Here is a 22,021-nt window from a genome sequence, read left to right as displayed (position 1 = left end):
AGTCCTAACCACTGGACCGCCAGGCAATTCAATCTACTCTTGTTTTTCTTTTTTCAGTGTTTCAATTTTTATTTGTATATTTTCTTTTTTTCTTATTAGTTATCTATTTTATACATATTAGTGTATATATGTCAATCCCAATCTCCCAATTCATCCCCCGCCCCTTTTCCTCCTTGGTTTTCAAATACCATTTCTAAAATACGCAAAGCATTGAGTTGGTAATGGGCTTGTCAGAGCGAGGTCGCCGCTGAGCTAGCAAACAGGTCAGCTGAAATTTCAATCCAGCACCACAGACCCGTTCTGTTCTGCTGCCCTGCCCACCTGTAGCACTGTCCTTACTTCATCATCATCAGATGCTGATAATAATTGTAATTTGTGTGGAGAACGAAAACATCAGTTTAATAGTTATGAAGGTATGATGGCAGATCCAAATATGCAGTTTCACACATTTTGATTTGATTTATAGATCTCATTTACTAATTTATATTCCTATAATACTTTCATTATAAAATATGCAAAGGTACAGAGATTTGTGTGTATAAGGGATTCTTTTTTTAAATTTGGGTTTATAAATGGTTTGGAACAGGTTGCAGAAACGTCATCTGTTGCTCTTTTTAATATATCTTGAGCATGCTCTGACATATCCTGAAATAATTTGCTTTGGAAAAAAGCACTGTGCCCTCTCTCTCTCTCTCTTTTTTTTTTTTTCAAATGTAACTGTAAATATTACTTTGATGTATGTAATTGCTGCAGCCATTTCCATTTGAAGGAAGACTTCTAACCCTTCCATCTCTCATCTCTTGCTATTGTCAAGAAATAAGAGAAACTGACTTAAAATGCAGCATTCAAATGTGTTTAATGTAAACATTGAAGAAGTCTGAGAACAGCCACAAATTTTCCTTTGCTTAACGCAATCTTGAAAATATTTCAAGTATTCTGTTTTATAGGCACGCATCCACTCTGCTTAGGGCAAATACTTCTGCAGGCACATCTTAGCATGTCAAGATCGCTTCTGGTGCCTGGCGCTTAGTAGGAACTGAACAGAAGTTTGGCGAGTGACTTGAGTTGAAGTTCACCGGGGTGCAAGGGTTGGCGTAGCAGTCAGAGACCCTTGGACACCTCTCGGCACAGAGACAGCTCCGGCAGGGCTCGGCAAGGGGGTTCTGGCTGGGTGAGGGAGGCCTGCAATCCCTCTGAGCATTGGGGTGTTGTCCAGGATCAGGCCTTGGCCAACGCAGAGCTGGAGCTGGCTTCAGGATTGCTCCCTTGTCAGTTATTTCATCAAGTAGCTTTCCTTCTGAGCTTTAAGACTTGGTTGGGAGCCCCTTGGAGACAGGACATTGCCTCTCATCTCTGCGTTTTCAAGAGCCCGTGCCAGTCCTAATGCCATAATGGCTCAGTAAATATTTTGCTCAGCTGAAGAACAAAGCAAAGAAACCAAATGGGCACAGAGAGCTCCCTCTAGTTGCCTCGCTTCTGAGACCTGGCTGGGAACTCACGGCCTGATCCATCCATGATTCATCACTTAAGTCACTCAACAGCTGCAGGATGTAAGCTTCCCCCTGGCTGTCTCTTGGGCTGTTTAGAGACCTGGGTGGGTGGTGGAAATAGCCCTGGTCTGAAATGCTGTGGACACCTGGGGGCCTGTTTTTCCTTGCATCTGATCTTTAATTTTTTTAAATTGAAGTATAGTTGATTTACAATGTTGTGTTAATTTCTGCCGTACAGCCAAGTGATTCAGTTATACATATATATACATTCTTTTTTTATATTCTTTTCCATTATGGTTTCTCACAGGATATTGACTAATGTTCCCTGTGCTCTACCGTAGGACCTTGTTGTCCATCCATTCTATATATAATAGCTTATATCTGCTAACTCCCATCTCCCACTCCATCCCTCCCCCATAGCCTATATCTGCATCATATACTTGCTGGCAGTTCAACCTGCGTCAAGTCCCTTCTTGTTCTGGACCTTGGTCACCGTGTAACCTCTAAGAGCAATGACAGCAATACAATTCTATCCCATTAACATTTCGTGTGTGTGCGTGTGTGTGCGTGTGTGTGCGTGTGTGCGTGTGCGTGTGCGTGAGGGTGTGTGTGTGTGTGTGTGCACGTGCTGGTCAGCTAATTTGCAGCAGCATCAAAATTTTTACTCCTCTATTAGCAAAGAAGAAAATATTCTGACCTATTTTTTGGCAGAGCAAAGTTCTGGAGTTTCAAATCACGGGATTCTTCTTTTGTTGTTTTTCTTTCGCCGCTGTGATGAAAGAAAATAGATTATAGTCAGGAAATTGTAAGAAGAGAGGGGGGAAAAAAAAATTAAGTGCATTCCTTCATAGAAACAACCACCCAGTCAGATGTAAGTAATTAGCATCTCACACGTGATTCGAAATCTCTCTTTGTATTTCCACTGGGGTTAAACAAAATCTGAGTTTAAAGTAATCCAATTACTTCAAACTTTTTTTTTTTTTTTTATGTAAGTGCTTTATTTTACAAGGGGCGATAGCGTGGGGTAGAATAAGCGCCCCCGTCAGAATGTGGGCTCTCCCACATCAGGGAGGTCGCGGTGGTGCCCTCCTCAAGCTCTCTGATTGTCCATGACATCGCTCTGTACAGCGAAGAGCATCACACCTGGTTAAAGGGGGGCTGTCAAACAAGGACAGTGCCTATGTGCTAAGGAATGTCCTAGGTGCTTTCCTATGTTAATTGAATTCGGCCAAAAACTAGCAAACATCATCCGGTTTAGGGAGGCAGATGATTTAGAAATAGCAACTTGGATTCAAATAATTTGTATTGAACTTCTGTATAATTTAGTCACTTTGTGATGGTGTTTTCTATGAAGAGATTAACTTATTTTAAATTGAGTTAATTTGTTCAAATTCAGTAAGGCATTCTCTATCATAAACCATCCTTAGTTCATTTCATTAGCCAAGTTTAATATACTTCCATTTCTTGTGCAGGCATTTCGTGAGCTTTATCAGACATTTAAGGATGATCCTTTCCTCCACAAATGTTCCTTGGCAGCTACCTGGGTAGCTCCTCTGACCTCTTTGCCCCCCTGCTTCTCTCCCCTTGGGCCACACCTGCTACTTCTTGGTCCTTAGATTTTCTCTCCTCCCTCCCCCAGGTCTCTTCCAGGGACTGGTCCCTCTTCTTCAAACACCTGTTGTCTTCCTTCTTCTCCTGCATCTAACTCATGCTTCTGAGTTCAGCTCACATCACTTCCTCAGAGAAACCTTCCTTCCCCTCTGAGACGGACCCCTTCACAGAACTTGTCTGAACTTTCATTGTCCTTTGGTTTAACATGTAGCTTGTATTCATGTCTGCTAAGCTGCAGAACTGCCATCTCCATGAGGGCAGAGACTGCAGGGCTCTGCATGCCCAGGGTTTGGGTCAGTGCCCGACCTGCAGTGGATGTACGTGGCTGCACATGTGAACAAAGGTCTCCAGGAAATGCCAAAAGATGACTTGTGACTCTATCTCCATCTAGGATTTTGTGTGAAGCCTATTGACTGCAACATGATACATACCAAAAATAGTGAGTTGTTTGGATATATTTTGTCATTGTGTAAACTGATCATCTAGAAAGATGATGGCATTATTCTGTTATTTTTCATTTTTTTTGTTATTCCATGATCACACAATTATTTCATCATTGTATTATTTCATATATTTTATTATTTCATTTTTTAAAAAATTTATCTGGGTTAAAGCTCTATTCGTAAATCTACGTCTGCATTCTGACTTCATTTCTAAGTTCTAAACATGAACATCTAACTATTTTTGGGACCTTTCTAACTGGTCCTCTGTCAGACCCAGGCCCTTTTCCTAGTGAGTTTTCCTAGTGAGCGGCTCCATTGCTCACATAGTTTCCCAACCAGCGGCCTGGGGACTCACCCTAAGTCTTCTCTTTCCTCTCCTCTCCATCCTCACCGTCTCAACAATTTGTTACCAGGTCCTAACAATCCATTCCCGAACATCCTCTCTCTCCACTCCCGTTAAGTGATACCCGGTCTTAGTTCTACTTTTAGAACTACGTTCTCTCCAGCCTGGCCTTTGGAGTTGGCCCCCTAGCCACCTGGGCTCCAATCCACCCACCAAACTGCAGTAAGAACAACCATCTTTCTAATTCGCAGAATATTACTGAGTCACCTCCCTGCTTGAAAATCCTCACCACTCCTCTATTTCTGCAGGACAAAGTCCACACTCTTTACCATGATAACCAAGATCCCTGCCCCAGTGGCCTTGAATACAATTTCTGTTGTTCGTGCTCTCATTTCACGCCACCCTCTCCCTCTGTCAGGCCCCTGCGTTGTCCTCTCTCTGGGTCATACTTTTGTATGTTCCCAGATCATCGATTAGATTTTTCTTTTGCCTCCATTGGATCTGGCGAAATGCTTTCCATTCTTTAAGGTTTAGTTCAAATATTAGTTCCCCATGAGGTCTTCTGTGCTGCTTCCTTTTTCAACCCTTTTAGTATTTTTGGTATATCCCTGTTTTACCATTCATTCATTTGTTCATGAGTCCATTCATTCCTTAACTCAGCAAGTATTATCGGTTCTCTCTTGTGCCAGGCTGTATGCAGTCATTAAAGAAGACACATGAAGCCTGCCTCGTGACTCTTTTATTGTTGTTGGGAGACAGGCCATAAACAAGTAAATAAGCAATCATATTTTTATCATGTTGCCTTGTGTGTGCCTTGTATGTGTTCATGTGTTCATGTTCCCCTAGAGTAGGGGATTTTTGCCAGTAGAGACATATCCTGGGAATTTTTTCTCTCCCAGCACAGGGACTAGCTGACCTCAGGTGTGACCTCAGCAATGTTTTTAAGATATGAAACGAAGCATTGATAGTGAATAGATAAAATGCCCTGCCGAATGGTCTCATACACAATAATGAGCCATACGCTCAGTTGTGTATGGTCCTTTAGGTCTCTCGGATACCAAGGAGATTCTGACCTGTCCCTGCACTGGGAAGGAGGCCCCCGGTTTCATCATATCGCTCAGATATGGGCAGCGTTTCTGTGCTCTGACAGCCAATATAACGTTTGCTGCAATGGCTTTAACCAGTTCAATTTTAGGAGAATGGTGGGATTCTGGGAATTTCCTCAAGAACCCAACAGGCTGGGAGCTTCCTCTGACCTTGCCAGAGAATCTGCTTTTGCTTTTTTCTCTTTAGGAAGAGAGTTTAACTCAAGCTCTCTTTCTATTTCATCTTTACAGTAACCTTCAGTAGTAAATGGGTGGGCATCCTTTTCAGCTTCGTGCTACAGATGAGGAAACAGGGACGCCGAAAGTGGAGGGGAATTGGTTCAAGGTAACCGGGCTGGTTGATGGCCCATCCAGTGCTCCACACCAGGTCTCTGATCTCCTGCCAGGTGTGTGTTACACGCGCTGCACGGGAAGCCAGAGTGTGTGGCTGCCAGATGCTCAGGCCCAGGCCCAGGCCCCTCTGAGACCAACTAAGGAACAGGAGAGAGAGAATGGGTGGTGGGGAAGGGAGCATGGAGGAGGATGGGGAGGTGGGGCTGCTCTTCCTACAATGGATTGTTTAAGAAAACCATTAACGAAGCTGGCAAGTTAATAGCCATCTACCTGGACAGGAGGTAGTTAAGTTTATTTGTTTTTAGAACACATAAAAAGAGCAGAGAATATTAGAAGGATTAGCAATAGAAGAGGTTCCCTCCCTGTTCCCCCTCCCTCCCCAGTTATTTGGGATTGAGTTTTTTTTGCTAATCACAAGGAAAACCGAAATGTAGCACCCCACAGTTTTTCTCTCCACCAGGTCTTTCTGCCTTAAATCATTCCTTAGGGTTCCAGGTTTTAGGGACACGTTTTTTATAAATGCACCATGTTGAAAGAGTTACAAAGTCTCACACTATCGCAGAAAATATTGTTCAAGAGCGTCAATCATAATAGGTCGAAATTGTTTTCTTTGCATTAAATTAATAACTGACCTTGGAAGGAGACGGTCAATGTTCCCAAGTTGGCCATGGCATTTGTGAGGCTGGGGCTGACGGTTCTCTTTACTGCAGTAGTGTAAGCAGATACACACCATTTTCAAGACCTCGAACACCTGAGACCAACTGTCCTTCCTGTGGGCTGTTCAGTCTGTCTGTCCCACCCACACAGTAAAATAAATCCAATGAACACTTTTAAACCACTGCTCTATTGCTTATTGCTGATCCTGGTCAAGTGCCCCCCAGGGAAGAAACACAGGCTAATTTATTACACAGAGAACTCAGCACATCCTAGAAAAGTGGGAAGTGCTGTAGGTTTGTGGGGAAACTGAGGCACAGAGTGTCAGTGGGTGAGCCAATGAATTGTTCTTGAAATCACCTCTTACTCCACTGAGAAGGAGCACATCGCCTCACAGGAGCCAGCTTCTCTTCTTAACTATACACCCAACACTTCCAGTTCTACACTTTTCGGACATCTCTGATTTCCTTTTTCTCTTTGGCACCTCCCTCCTGCATGGTCAGTTGACAAAACCCATCCAGTCCTCCTTCATACGTCTTCTTGCTCCATCCCTTTCTTACACCCCCTCTGAGTCTGCCCTCTCCAGATCCTCTTTACTTTTCAGGCAGATCTAACAGAAGCCAGGTCTGCGTAGTTGAATCAATACATACTGACCGTAGTGTGTTGAAGAGTGTCTATAAAAAAATGTGTCAGGCTTCCCTGGTGGCGCAGTGGTTGCGCGTCCGCCTGCCGATGCAGGGGAACCGGGTTCGCGCCCCGGTCTGGGAGGATCCCACGTGCCGCGGAGCGGCTGGGCCCGTGGGCTATGGCCGCTGAGCCTGCGCGTCCGGAGCCTGTGCTCTGCAACGGGAGAGGCCGAGGCAGAGGGAGGCCCGCATACCACAAAAAAAAAAAAATAAAATAAAAATAAATAAATAAATAAAAATAAATAAATAAATAAATAAATAAATAAATAAATGTGTCTATCTGGAAACGGTGAATAATTCGGGAAGAGGTTCTTTGAAAATGTAATCAAGGTAAGATCTTGAGATGAGATCGTCCTGGATTAGGGTGGCTCTATATCCAAGGACAGGTGTTCTTAGAAGAGGAGAAGACACGGAGGAGGAGAGCATGTGAATGTCCCATGTGAAGATAGAGGCAGAGGTTGGAGTAATGCTGCCACAGGCCAAGGAGCGTCTGGAGCCACCCAAAGCTGGAAGAGGAAAGGGAGGATGCTCCCCTAGAGCCTTCAGAAGGAGCATAGCCCTCTGAATTGATTTCAGACTTCCGGGCTCCAGAACTGCGAGAGAATACGTTTCTGATGTTTTAAGCCCTGGTTTATGGTAATTTGTTACAACAGCCCTAGGAAACTGACACACAGGACATCTAACCTGTCCCAAGGTACAGAAGATGAATCAGACCCAAAGCTCAAGCAGGGCAAGACATTAGGTGTAATGATAAAAGGAAAAAGAAAGGAAAAGAAATGGGTCATATCTTTAAGTGAGGGGGTAATCAAGGAAGGCTTCTGCAGAGTGATGAATGAGGATGTACCGGCATTTGCCAGACAGATGACATGGTGAACTGGGAAGTGGAGAGTAAGGCGGGGCAACCTATTTTGAGGGTTAAAGATGCCTGCTCCAAGCTGTCCTGGCCATTTTCCTCTAATTTCTCACCTTTACCTGTACTCCCAGGTACACGCAACATGGCAGGTACAGTCTGACCAGCACAGAGGGAGAACTACCGTTTCTTCTGTTGTGAAACTACACTTCTCTTAATAAACTTTCAGATCAAGTTCAGATTTTCCCAGAAGCTTCTCATTCTATACACTCCCATTGAGCTTGCAGATTTCTGAGAAATCACACAAATTGCTCTTAAGCCATAATTCTCTTTCTAGGGCCTGTGCAGCTGGATTGCTGACTCCAAGATCATGAATAGCAATCATGTATAACGTTATAATTATCATGATAATAACAACAGCTTGAAACTGAGATAAGATGTACAATTTACTGGTCACTGTTTGCCAGTTCACATGTATTAATCCATCAAATGCCCACAACAATCCTATGAGGTCAGTCCTAGTCTTCTCCAGTCCTGTTGGATTTCTTTATCTCATGTTCCACTCATGCTCTGTCTCCTCAGGAACTGCCACACATTAGGCTCCTGAGGAGACACTCTGAGAAGGAGATGATGGTGCAGGAAGTCCATTAGGGTGAGATCTTGGGATCCGCCCGTGTGGAGGGAAGGGAAGGAAGCAGGACTGGGCAGGGGTAAAAGTTGGGTGGTGTTCTTGGATTGGTATGATGGCCCTTCAGAACTATTCCAGGTTGTGGTGGGGACTGTGCTTTGGTAGTCCCGGGTGGACCAGTTAGTGGATGTGAGCTGCCCCAGGTGAGGCAACTCCATTCAACTGAGACAATTGCCCAAGAAGGTTGCTATGGCGAAACTCCCAAAGTCTAGAGTAACATCATACTGCATTCTGACTCTTTAGAGTCTGGGGTCCCAAGATCAACATAGGTCTTGGCTATATTTTTCATTAAGAGAGAATGAGAATGGAAGGAGGGAGGAAGGAAGGATGTGGCCAAGGGCAGTATGATCCTGAGGGCAGGTTGTGCCCTAGAAAGGAGTGGATAAGCAAGTCAGAGAGATGCTAGTCTCCATGGAATGTGATGAGGTGTGGACACAAAGGTTAAGGGCACACACTGGTACTTGATCTGGGTTTGAATCTGGTTCTGCCAACTGAATAAGTCACTAATTTATCTCGTCATCTCCATTTTACCCACAGGAAGGGCAGAGTTATAATAACTCCCTCCCTCACATGTTGATTGCATGTTAGTGATCATTTTCATGATCTAGGACCCAATTCTTACTCAAATAATTAAGGAATAGCAGAGGTGGGCAACCAGAAGCACCAAGAATGACAGTTGATAATGAAAGTATTTCATCCAGGGCAAAAGCGTGGCTTATTAACTCACAGTTTTCGTGGGTCAGGATTCTAAGCGTGACTTTGCTGGGTCCTCTGTTTTATGGTCTCTGTTGAGGTTGCAGAGACCTCACAGTGTCAGCCAGAGTTGGGGTCTCATCTGAAACCTCAACTGGGAAAGGATCTCTCTGGTCCTAAGCACATGTGATTGTTGGCAGAGTTCAGTTTCTTATGGCCTATTGGACTGAGAAGATCACTTCCTTGGTGTCTGTTGGTGGGAGGAGGCCCTCAGTTCCCTGCCACATGGGCCTCCCTAGTACGGCCACTTGCTTTATCAAAACGTGCAAACCAAGAAGACAAGAGGAAAGTTGCAATCTCATGTAATGCAATCACAGAGATGACGTCTCATCAGTTTTGCCATCTCCTGTTGCTTAGAAGCAGTCACAGGCCTCGCTCTCAATTAAGAGGGATGGGGATGGGTTATACGGGGAGGGATATAAGTACCAGGAGAAGAGGTAATCGGGGGCCACTTTAGTGTCTGTCTGCCACATAACATTGCTCCTTCAGTGTAGAAGCGTGAGTTGAGGTGACAATAGTTAGTAACATCCAGAAGGCATTTGGCAAACCTGCAAACCAAATAAGCTAGAATCTTTCTGCAGCCTGTTTTACAACCTTCCACGACTCCTGAAAATGTCAGGCCAGTTTTCAAAAGCTTTTCAGTTAATTCCAGAAGACTCCAGCCAACACCAGAACAAACTGGCTCTCCAGTTCTTTGCTCTTGCATGTGAGGGGTCATTGTAATTATTTTTGCAGCAGGATGCTATACTTCTAACTCCCTTACAATAGTCACTGCATTAGCTGTCACAAACAACTTCTCCAAGTGATGGATATCTATTTTGTTCATTCTATTTGGTCATTAAGCCAAGTGGGTGGTATGTACAAACTTCCTTCAAGTTGTTTATTTCTGCACACAGTTTCTTCTAAGCCTAGGAGATGTTTACCACTCTCTCTGAGCATCTGAGAAAAGCCCAGGTTCTTGGGGATTTGACATGCCATAGCCTGGATGATGGATACCTTTTATGTGCTTGCACTGCTGAACCCAGAGAAGTTGAAGGACATACACAGGCTTCTAGCCGCACAGATTTTTTTTTTTTTTTAAAGTTTGAGTTTGAATATATTTCCATAGGGCTGATTTTCTCAAGCTCATGCAGCCTCCCCATTCATTCCCGACTCTCTGCACTTTTAGATTGCTTGAATGGGCCCTGAAGATTTGAGCTGGTGACTTCCCCAGAAGAATTGGAGAGGAACGTCCACTCAGTAATAAATTGACCACAGTGGAGGGTTGAAATGAGAGAGCTGCTATTACTCATGCCTTTGTGATGGTTAATTTTACCTGTCAGCTTGGCTAGGCTATGGTGCCGAGTTGTTTGGTCAAACAGCAGTCTACATGTTGCTGAGAAGGTATTTCTTAGATGTGATTAACATTTAAATCAGCAAACTTGGAATAAAGTGGATGACCCTCCCTAGTGTGGGTGGGTCTCATCCAATCAGTTGAAGGCCTTAAGAGCAAAGGCTGAGGTTTCCCTTCCTGAAGAAGGAATGCTGCCTCAGGGCTACAACATAGGAACCCTGGCTTAGTTTCCAGTCTGCTGTCCCATGGAATTGGGTGCAAGACCACAACATCCACTCTTCTTGCCTGCCCTATAGATTTCAGACTTGCCAGCCCCCATAAGCATGTAAGCCAATTCATTAAAGTAAATCTCTCTCTCAATATATGTAACCTTGACTGATATACTTCTAATTTAATCCTCACAACAGTGCTTCATATCAGATACTCATGTTATCCTTATTTTACAGATGAAGAAACAAAGACTCAGCACCCTGGTTATTGAGACAAATCTTGGTATGAAAACTGTTCCTTCACTGAACAGACTCCATAGAAAATAGATGTTTCACTCCAAGCCAGAGTGTCTGAGGAGCAGGGGAAGATGTACACACAGAAGACTCTTTGTCCTAAAGGATCCCTCTAGAATTGAGCAAGGCTTTGAGTAAGTTTCTGCAGGAAGCCTGAGTGTGAGATGGTCCTGGCAGGTTGCCGTGACCCCCACTGTGGGACATCCTCTCTCTCCTTGTGCCTCAGTCATAGTGGAATTTGAGTTGCCAGTGGAGACACAGTGGATGCTGTTGTCCATGGGATGTGGCCTAATTGCCTATCTGGATTGTTGCAATAAACCCATGCCTAGATATCTCATGGGAAGCTACATTTACTTGGAAGCAGACGCTGATGATAAGGCATGATTTCAAACTCTGCTCACAGATGGGGATGCAGTAAGATCCTGTACCTCCTTGTGTCTGTACACACCAGGAGATAAAAACACACCAAATCTGGAGGTGTACCTGCCCTGCCTGACAGTATGTGTATAGTGGAAAGTGAAGGGAATGACCCACATACAAGACAGACTTTTATTCCAAAGCAGCTTCAACGTTGGGGGCATTGCTCAGAGCCTTCTGTCTGTCTTGTCCAGTGTCTCCCATTTGTGGAACTTATAGCTACAACCTTGGACAACAATGTCAGGGACAGCCACCTGGAGAGGAAAGAGAGTTTGGTCCTGTGACTTTAGGGTTAGGGTTAGGGTTCGGGCCCTAAATATTTTACTGCCTCACTGTGTTATCTCAATCATGTTACTTAACTGTAACCCGGTCATGGTTATGCCATGTGTAAAATCAGAGTTTGGGACTGGCTGGTGTGTTCCCTGAAGCATCATTACTCTACGTATCCTGAACACTTTCCTGTCCCTGCATTAAACAAAGGGGAATAAGAGTCCTGATTCATAAGCAGATGAAAGTCTTGTGGCAAAGTCCTAAAAACCACGGCATGAGAGGGGTGTGTGTATAACATGCTTTGAGAACTTAGCAGCAAAATGAATTAACTTAAGGGTCCTGTGCTCACTGAAGCCCCCTCGATCTCTCACCTGGGTCTCAAGAGCTCCTTGTTAGTCTCCTTGACATTAGTCCCTTTCTTCTCAAAGATCCTCTGCTAATTTTATCTCAGCCATCATTTCAACTCTCCAGTTTTGTTTTACAAACCTATGTTCCAGGCAAACCGAACCTCTCGCTGCCTGAAACACAGCACATTGAAACTCTCTCTTCTCATGTGGTCTCCTCTACCTGAGAGTCATTTCTCTCTCTTTCCCTTCTCCTTCTAACTTTTCCACACCATCAGATTCTCCTTGTTCTGCTGGGCCCAGCACAGATGCCGTCTTTTCCAATCATGTTTTCCAGATGTGACGAGGCAGATGTCCTAAGTCCCTCTGTGAGCTAGAATGGTGCTTGTTGTCTATCTTAGTGGATGGCAGCCATGTTTCCTAAGCCCCCAGCCCATCCTGGACCCGGCCCCTCTCCTCCTGTAGCCTCTTTGACAGCTCCTGAAAGGCTCTGTCTCATGGTGTTGTGAACAAAATCCTCTCAGACTTAAGTCCTCTACTGAACTGAATTGAAATTGAGCAGTGGGCTCTGGTGCTATCCTTCAGTCAAATATGTATTGAGTAGCTATTATGTGCTGGTTACTGTCTTATGCCTGGAGACACAGGTGGACAAGACACAAAAGGTCCTACCCTTGTGAAGCTGGCAGCCTGTGAGTGGGAACCAAGCTAATGAGCAAGAAGCTCACCTCCTCTGTCTTTCTTTTTTCCCCACGGCTTCCTATCTTTATTGACTCCTGATGTGAATGGCTCCCTGGTTTCAGGACAGTCCACCAGGCTCTTACCTGAGTTTCCCCTTTGCACACAGCTATGACAGCTGCCTGTAGATTCATACCTGGCCAGAAGGTAGCCCTGGCCAGCTGCCTCTGGGCCTCCTTCAGGCCTCTGGGAGCCGCTTGGGCTGCACTTGTTCCTCCCGATTCTCTGGACTCAGGAAGAGGCTGTGGGTTCTCTGATGAAATGGATCAGGCTTCAGTTTTCAGGGGCTACCACCTGCGTGGTCATGATCGGTGTGTACGCCCCCCACCAAAGCTCTGCAATCCTGTTATTCCTCTCACACAGACTAGCAGCAAACAGTTTCTCATGAGAAGATCCGTATATGGAGGCAGGAATCTCTGGAGGGAATTACTAATTCTTGTTTATTAAGGCAGAAGATGGAGCCGGAATATTCTAGCATAGACCAGCTCTGCCTGTGGGTTGCAGGTGCAGAGTGGAGGGTGGTGTCTGAATGTAACTCTTTCCTTTCCCAGAGTTACAGCTTCAGAGAGTCCCAGAGCATGGGGCTCCATGGAAAGATGCATATCATCTGCTTGAACCTGTTAATGTTACAGATGAGAAAACTTGGGCTCAGACGAGCAAAGCGCCTTGCCCACGCTAACCAGAGGCTTACACAGAAGATTCTGGATCAGCTTCTGTTTCCATACGTGGTGCCTGAGGTCCCTTTCATTTGGCCTCGGCTTCCTCAGTGCTTGTCTTCTAATTAAGCCTCTTTGTGTGCCTTCTAAATAAAATCTCTTTTTCTTTTTAATCTCCTTGAGGACAGAAAGACAAAAGAAAGATAACCTAATTTAGAAAACAAGAAAGTAATCCTGAATCCTTTTATGTTCAGGTTTCAGGAAACCCTATAAAACCTTTTCTCCTGTTTTTTTTTTTTTTTTTTTGGTTGTTGTTGTTTAAATTTTGATTCAGCAAAAGGAAACAAATGAACCAAGAAATAGAAGCCTTACATATCTTTGCAAATGCTTTCTCTCCCCCCCACCGACCCCCCCCCGCCCCCGCCCCGTCTTGATTGTCAGAGGATGTAGCTTCTAATAGGCCATCAATGTATGTAATGAGCAAACACAATAACAACAGTGAATTACCCTTTTTATATGTCCATAGATGTATTCAGAGCGGAATTTAATTTATAGATGGTCATGCCTGAAAGATTCTGGATGCATGATAGAAAGCGACAGGAAAAAAGCAATACGTTTATCTTTTAAAAACCTTCGAAACAAAAACTCGATTTGTGCCTGGTTAGTACACACTCCATAAAAACCCAAGAGTAAAAGGGTGGGAGGCAGGAGAGCCGGGGAGTGACCTTGTGCTTAGAATGTAGAGAATGAGGCTCCTCCAGACAATATCCTTTCCTCCATCTCCCAGTCCAGCACTTCCTGACTCCAGAGGGCCAAGAGAAAGGAAGGGAAATCAAGGCAGGGAAGGGAAATGGGGGGAGAAAATTTTATAATGTGACAATTCCTGGGCTTGGCGTCGCCTCTGTGCTCTAGAATCTGCAGCCCCTTATCAGTAATCCCTCTACTTCCGTTACATCATTTCTCCTTTCCTTCAATCGATCCGCCACGCTGCAGCTGGGGTCCTCATTCTAAAATCTGGTGTTTCCACTGCCTGAGGTTATAGTTCATGTTTTGAACGTGGCACACAGGCCTCCCATGGTCTGGTCCCTGACATTCTCTCCACAGTTCTTTTACTACAGCCCCAACTTTGCGCCCTAATGGCAGCTGTCACGTGCCATTGGCCTGTCCCTGAACGGGCCTGGCCCCTCAAATCTCTGTCTGTATGCAGAGAAAGTGTAAACAGCCCCAACTTTGCGCCCTAATGGCAGCTGTCACGTGCCATTGGCCTGTCCCTGAACGGGCCTGGCCCCTCAAATCTCTGTCTGTATGCAGAGAAAGTGTAAACATCCCCAACTTTCTACGAGAGGTCCACAGATGAACACGGTGCAAGGTCTCTTGTTCCACACACATCTTGTTTTATCCTCTCAGCAACTGAGTGTTGACAGAACTCGAGGAACCTGCCCACATCTCTCAGTGAGAAGATGGCATTCCTGTATTTCCAGCTCTTAGTACGGAGCCCCACCCACAGGAATTGTTCAACACAGCTTCGAGGGACGTGACAGAGCTGAGCTTTAACACCAGATCTTTCCAACATCAGGGTCCTGATGGGGGAGCAAGAGTTTGAAATCAGGAATAGTGGACAAATTGACCTAAAATACTACTTAGTGTGTCAACCACTTTCCTCAATTCTTCCTGTTGATACATTATACTTTACAGGTGGGAAAATAGAATACCCAGAGAGGCCAAACACGTTGCCCGTGGCCACATAGCTATAAGTGCCCAAGCTGGGATTCAGCATCAGGCCTGTCTGACTGAAAGACCATTTCTTTCTAGTGCATCATGCCAGGATTCACGGAAATGGGGGGTGAGCACGCTCCACGATCCCAGATTTACCCTGGAACTCATATGCTGTCCATTGTACCCAACTGCTTTCCCACATTGATGAGCTCTGAGCCCCAGAAGAACTATCTTAACATATTGTCTGGTGACACTGGTTTCCAAAGCACTTATCAAAACATAATCAAACCTGGAAAAGTCAGGGTGGAATCTAATTGTTATAACCCATCCTCTTATCTGTGCTTCCCGGGAACTCTTTAATGGCATCACTTAGCACTGGGAGGTGTTTAGATTTTGCTATAGTTTGAGAACATTGTGAGAATTAAATGAGATAATGCATGTGAAACACTTAGAACAGTGCTTGAATCTAATACTTCCTCAATAAATATTTGGGCTGCAAATCTTTCTCAAAATTAATTCAACAATACATTTTTTTTTCTCTGAGTGCAGGATATGGGCCAGGGATTGTTCTTGGTGTTGGGATACATCAGTGAACAAAAATAAAGATTCCTAACTTTCCTGGAACAAAACAGAAAAGGAGCTTTACCCTTGCGGGGGAGAAAGCTGACAGGCACCATACACAGAAAGACGTGTGGACAGGTGTGACTATTCCATGGGATGGTCAAGGTGGGCTTCCATGAGGAGGTGTGCAGGTGTCAGCTCTGGGGTATCTGCAGGAAGAGCAACCAGCCCCAGGGATGGCTGGGGCGAGAGCCTGAAGGCAGAAGCCCGGATGAGCAGTTGAGTCAAGGTGAGGGGGTCAGCATGGCTGAAGAGGACTGAATGCAGGGATGGATTGGCAAGACCATCCAATGGCTTTTTGGTGAATGAGGTCAGATGGGGTGAGGCATTAAATTTTTTCCCCAGCGGAAGCCTGGGTGAGATGTAGGCAGGGACCTGGTGGTAGGGAATTTATGTGGGGTATTAGTCATCTTGGGTGTACGGTGTGTAGCACATTGGTGAGTGACTCAAATAATGGTAAACACTATCATCATGAAGAAGACAGGTGCCCTGGGTATGTGAGGCTTATTTACATAGGCTCCTGGAGCTGAGCTGCCTGTCTTGTTCTGCAGACATTTCTGATACCATGTGCCCCCAGGAACCCCGCTCAGAAGACTCCTGCTTGGCACAGAGCTCTAATTTGCCAGCAAGTTGAATATCACTGGAGATAAGCACATGAGCTTTGGAATCACCTAAGTGACAGTGCCTCCTTTTCAGCCTAGCGATCCAGTTCGTCCCCAGTCAAAATGCGGTCCCTAGACCAGCAGCGTCCCCCAAGAGCTTGCTAGAAATGTAGAATCCCAGGCACCACTCGAGCCCTACAGAACCAGGATCTGCATTGTACCAAGAGGCCATGGGATCTGTGTGCACTTCAAGTGGGATAGGTTTAATGTGACCTCGGGTAAGTGACCTGATCCCTCTGGGCTGCATTTTCCGCATCTGCAAAACAAGGTGGATAAAATCACTTCCATCACAGAACTGTTATGAGAATCAAATGAGCTAATACATGAAAAGCCTTGTTACTTACTATGGCTTGTCACGTGTATACATTCTCCTAATCAGGAAGGTCACGTGGTCACTGTTAGCTCAGGGCACAGAACGTGGAAATGATAGTGACAGAGATGGGAGGATTGAATGGGGGCCAGTGCAGCTGTCTGTGCGTAGAGCCCCGGGAAGTATGAAGGGGAAAACTAGAGTGTAAACTTTTAGTTACTGGGCAGGTTTACTGTCTTGTCACAGTGCTGGTCACTTTATCAATCCTCACAGTGATACTATGATGAAGGCATGACCATCCCCACTTGACAACGAAAGGAATGAGTCTCGAGGTCAAACAACTTTCCCAAGGTCATCTAGTAACTGTCAGTGTTCAGAGAAAGCCCTAAGTCTTTAAACATAAGGTCAGTAATGACTGGACCTTCCGCATACGGTGATGCACTGGAGTCGGCTCACACTACAGAGAAGAGCTGAGTGTTAAAAATGTCATGAATTTTGAGAGCCAGTTGTTAACACAGTCTTTTAAAAAAATTAAATAAAATTACAATTGAATACACATATTAAAAGCAAATGTAATAAATACTCAAAATGCATCACTTCCTAATTATTTTACCACATTTTACTACTACCTGCAGTCTTGGTGCTATTTTTGTCTGTCGTATCTGTAGGATGGAAATATGCTACTGTGCATTTCATGACCTCACATTGGCATTGACTTTGGCCGTAGTTGGAGCATATACACCACAGACATTGGCATGTGCTACAGATCAGGGTTTGATTTACTGCTTTGTTGTTAAATTAACTTAAAAAAATGATGGAAGAAATGTTGATAAAGCAGATTTAATTTAAAAGTGAGGGACTTCCCTGGTGGCACTGTGGTTGAGAATCTGCCTGCCAATGCAGGGGACATGGGTTCGAGCCCTGGTCTGGGAAGATCCCACATGCCTCGGAGCAACTACGCCCGCGAGCCACAACTACTGAGCCCACGTGCCACAACTACTGAAGCCTGCACGCCTAGATCCCGTGCTCTACAGCAAGAGAAGCCACCGCAATGGGAAGCCCGCGCACCGCAACGAAGAGTAGCCCCCACTCGCCGCAACTAGAGAAAGCCTGCAGGGAGCAACGAAGACCCAGCACAGCCACAAATAAGTAAATAAATAAATAAATAAAATAAAAGTGAGTCATGTCTGTAGTTGTACCATTGTGAATAGCACAAGAACCGAGAAGATATTTTCCAGTATTCAAAACTAATTTCGAATCCAGAAAAGAAGGTGCTCACATCACTGATGAATCAGTGAAGTTTTGGTATCCTTCTTTGTGGTTTCGCTTCTGTTTTACTCATTAAAGTAAAAGAAAATATTAATCAATATTGATGTCCGAACTGTAGTCCCTAGTCAATTGCACCCAGAGGTTGGCTAGAGATATGAGTTTAGCAAAAATCAATAAAATCATTCTGTGAGAATCAATTGGCTATATGGGATGTATTATAAAGAATACTGTATATTTGACTATTATTTGTAAAGAGTATGCCATACATCTTTATATCAGTAAAATTTATAACACAACTTGTGTACCTATATAAGCATATATTTTTTCCCCCCAGGGAGCCGTTTGACAAACATTTACTAAAATTTACCAGAACACCACTGGCTGACCCACCCTGAACCGTCACCATTTACAGTGTCCTAAGGCAGACGGAGTTCAGCTTAGGTGCCAGAAATAGCTGGTATGTGGCACATCTGTGATCAGACCTAGGTTTCAGCCCGAGTCATTGATTTTACTGTTCTGAGTCATATGTTTTTCATCTCGAAAGTGGGAACAATAATAATGCCTTGGCAGATGGGATGGGAAGCTGGTGCCTAGTAAAAGTTAATTCTATTCTCCTTTCAAGTGTAGGAACACAAAAGGAACAAAAGCCCATAGAATCGTGCTGCCTTCCTCCCCTCTGCTCTCCCAAAGTGAATGTAAATCAGTGGGCTTCTGTATTCCCTCCCTAATACATGGATGACTTCAATACTTGTTTGGCTGTACTTCTAGATCAACACCCCCGCCCCCGCCGCCCCCAGCATCTTTGCTTATAGCTAGAGGAGCTGTTAATTCAGGGCAGATCTAAGTTCAAATACCACTTTCTTTCTTCCCCCCTAAAAAAAAAAATCTTTGTCAACTGATTTGGGAGCAAAACAGGAGAAAAGATCCAAAATTCCCTTGTGATCTACAACGTGATTACAAAGGAATTACAAGGTGTGGGCTTCCCACCGGTGGGACCACAACCTGTTGAAGTGGGGAGGCTGCTGATTGGAAACTACTTTCCTATTTTCATCTTTTTCTGTACTAGGCACTTGGTAGCTACCCACAACTCTCCAGTAAATTAAATTCTAATTAGGTAACAGTTAATGTTTGCTCAGAGCATTGCAAATAATGACTTTAACTAGTGATTCAGGAGCCAAGCCAATCTTTTAAAGTGGAAGGTATGACTTCCCAGTAACTTCTAATGTGTTTTTTTCCGCCTGCACCATGTAGGCAGAAAAAAGAGAGAGAGAAAAAATACATTTTATACTGCTCTGGCAGGCTCATTCTGTGGTTTGAACCTTTCACATCTCTTCTGCTATGTATCCAATCAGGAGAAAAATAATAGCTTTTGTTTTTGTTTTTAATCCTGGGCTGTAAGAAGAGGTGTGAGCAGAGAGAAAGGATGAGCAGAGTAGGTTCCACATGGTAGAATCACTAGCTTTTTAGTCAAGAAGGAAAGAGTAAAAGAGTTTATTCAAAAGAATCAAGATTCTCAAGACAGTTTCTTAAATATGTAAACACAAATTTATCGTATGACCCAGCAATTCCACACTTAGGTATCTACCTGAGGGAAATATCCACCCAACCCAATAACTCGTATACAAATGTCCTTAGCAGTATTTTTCATAGAGCCAAAAATGGAAAAAAAAAATCCTAAACGTTCATGAATTGGGGAATGGATAGACAAAACGGGATATAGTCATGCAATGTAATACTACTTAGCAATAGAAAGGAATGAACTATTGCATATGCTACAACTTGGACAAACCTCAAAAACATGTTTAGTGAAAGAAGCCAGACATAAACAAGAGATTACATATTGCATGATTCCATTCAGAAACTAGATGCGAGGTTGCCTGGGGCAAAGGGTGTGGGCTGGGAGACTGGGATTAATAGTAAATGGGGAAGAAATGGGGAGAAACTTTTGGGGATGATGGAAATGTTCTAAAACTGTTTTATGGTGATGGTTATACAACTTAGTAAATTTACTACCAACAAATCATTAAATTGTATACTTGAAATGGGTGAATTATGTGATATTCTACAGATAATGATTTAAAATTTAAAAAACAATGTTTCTATTTAAAAGAAGGTTTAGGAGAAAAATGACATATTGCCAGCATCCTTAAGCTTTGATCATCAGCGAATGTCCCAGGCTCTGTCCTTGTCCACAGAAAACCTGTGAGTAGGTCCATGCTCTGCACCACCGCTCACCTCAGCTGAAACTCCCTAAAGGCTTAGTCTTTGTGGCTGTACCTGCCGGTAGGCAAACACCCATGGACCAAGAGCTGTAATTCATTCTAATAACATCCAGCTCTCTCTGAAGGCAATCGCCCTGCCTTTCATGCTAAATTAGAGTTAAGCATAGTAATCAACTGTAAGGAAAATGAAGTTACTCCTTTTTTAGGAGCTTTGTGTTTTCAAACCGGTCAGACTCCTCCAGCTGCTGCCAGCAAACCAGGGAGAGGTATCAATGGGAGATAGATGGCGTCTTTGGGACTGTGTTTAGGTAATAACGATGTGGTCAAAACCTTGTTGGAATAAAATTGAATGTTATGGGCTACCGTCCTTCTCAGAGCACCTTGGCTGCTCTCTGTGTGACAGTGACCTCACTGATTAGTTATTAGAATTGGCTTCATCTCTGCAGGGAACACAGACGTGTATGTGATGGCAGGGGGGAGGTATAAAGGGAAAAGAAAAGAAAGGAAAGGAAGGAAATAAAAATGAATGGGAAGAGGACATTCAGCCTTATAAATGCATTGGAATAGATCTCTACGATACTAAACAATACCCCACAAAAAACCGAAACGTAAACAAATAAAAAGGTATTTAACAGTATGCTGTGTGTATAGAGTCACAGGGAGTCCTCTCAGAGGACTGGTGTTCTTGTCCCCATTTTGCAGATGCAGAAACTGAGGCCAAGAGGCATGCAACACCTCGCCCCCTAGTGATGAGTGGCAGCTGCCGGCAAAACTTATTCCTGTTTAGCTCAAAGCCCAGGATTCTTTCAACAATGTCCCGTCTTTAGTATTCACTGATGGATTCTAAGTGGCACAAAAAGAAGGAGGCTAAATCACCAGCTCTGATTTTCTTTGCACACAAGAATGTGGGGAATCTGTACCTGGACACTCCTTCTTCCCCTTGGACATCCCGGCTAAGCAGGAAATTCTATGTATCAAGATAAAGGGAAGCATGCATCCATCTTCTTACATCTACCTCCCTTGGAGCTCACAACTCCTCAGTGCGAAAACGAGAGACTTGGAGATCAGAAATGGAAAGCCGTACACCCAACCCACACAAGGCAGAGCTACCTCCGTTCCTGAGGACACCATTTTACTGGGCATCTGTGCCTTTTTTTGGGGGGGGGGGAATCAACTGCTTTATCCTTTTCAGTGGGGTTTTTGTACCCAGAGTATCCATGTTAACACTGATGCCAGAACCCAGGTATCGTAAAATCACCTCACTCAGACACTGACTTAACTGTCCCAGAACTATCGCTTATTATGTCTGGAGCTGCTCGGTGGGGCTCTCTCTAAACTCAGTGTCCTTCCCTCTCGTTTTCCCATAAAGGTACCATGCCCTCCACCCGAGGAATGTTGCATCTCATACCAATGGAGTTTCTCCTGCCCAGCTTGTAAGGCAGCCGGCTGATTCTTACTTTCAAATCTTTCAAAACTAAGATCCCGTTCTGCCTTCTTTAGTCTATCTTTCCAGCTGGTCCTGTTAGGTGGTCTCTCTCCTGGATCATGGTCTGTGTTTGTTCCCTCATCATGTTTACCATACTGGATTGTTACTACTGGTTTCCTTGTCTGTTTGTCCCTTGAAAGAGAGTAGAAACATCTTCCTGGAGAGGGCAGAATAGTAGCAATACATCTGAGACAGGGAGATTCTTCAGGACGGGGACTGTATCTCATTTTGTTTCTAATTCACAGCCCCAAGCATGGTTACTGGCAGATAACTGATATTTAGTAAACATTTGTGGAATAAGAAATGGATGAATACTATAAACACTACCATATATAAAATAGATAACCAGAAAGGACCTACAGTATAGCACAGGGAGCTATACTCAATATTTTTTTTTTTTTTTTTTTTTTTTTTTTTTTTTGCGGTACGCGGGCCTCTCACTGCTGTGGCCTCTCCCGTTGGGGAGCACAGGCTCCAGACGCGCAGGCTCAGCGGCCATGGCTCACGGGCCCAGCCGCTC

The 22,021-nt window shown here is 44.3% G+C and overlaps 1 protein-coding gene across 1 annotated transcript in view; it reads right to left on the bottom strand.

Moving 5' to 3' along the window:
• CLNK (cytokine dependent hematopoietic cell linker) overlaps positions 1-22,021 on the bottom strand; it is a gene marked incomplete at its 5' end in the record, with an annotated part of 155,601 nt that overhangs the window by 111,175 nt on the left and 22,405 nt on the right. The window contains 1 exon segment of the mRNA XM_024119532.1: positions 2,188-2,259. Coding sequence (XP_023975300.1) covers positions 2,188-2,259 — 72 coding nt within the window.

The sequence above is a fragment of the Physeter macrocephalus genome, chromosome 7, assembly GCF_002837175.3.
Source record: "Physeter macrocephalus isolate SW-GA chromosome 7, ASM283717v5, whole genome shotgun sequence".
NCBI lineage: Eukaryota > Metazoa > Chordata > Mammalia > Artiodactyla > Physeteridae > Physeter > Physeter macrocephalus.
This window is presented reverse-complemented; position numbering and strand designations above follow the sequence as displayed.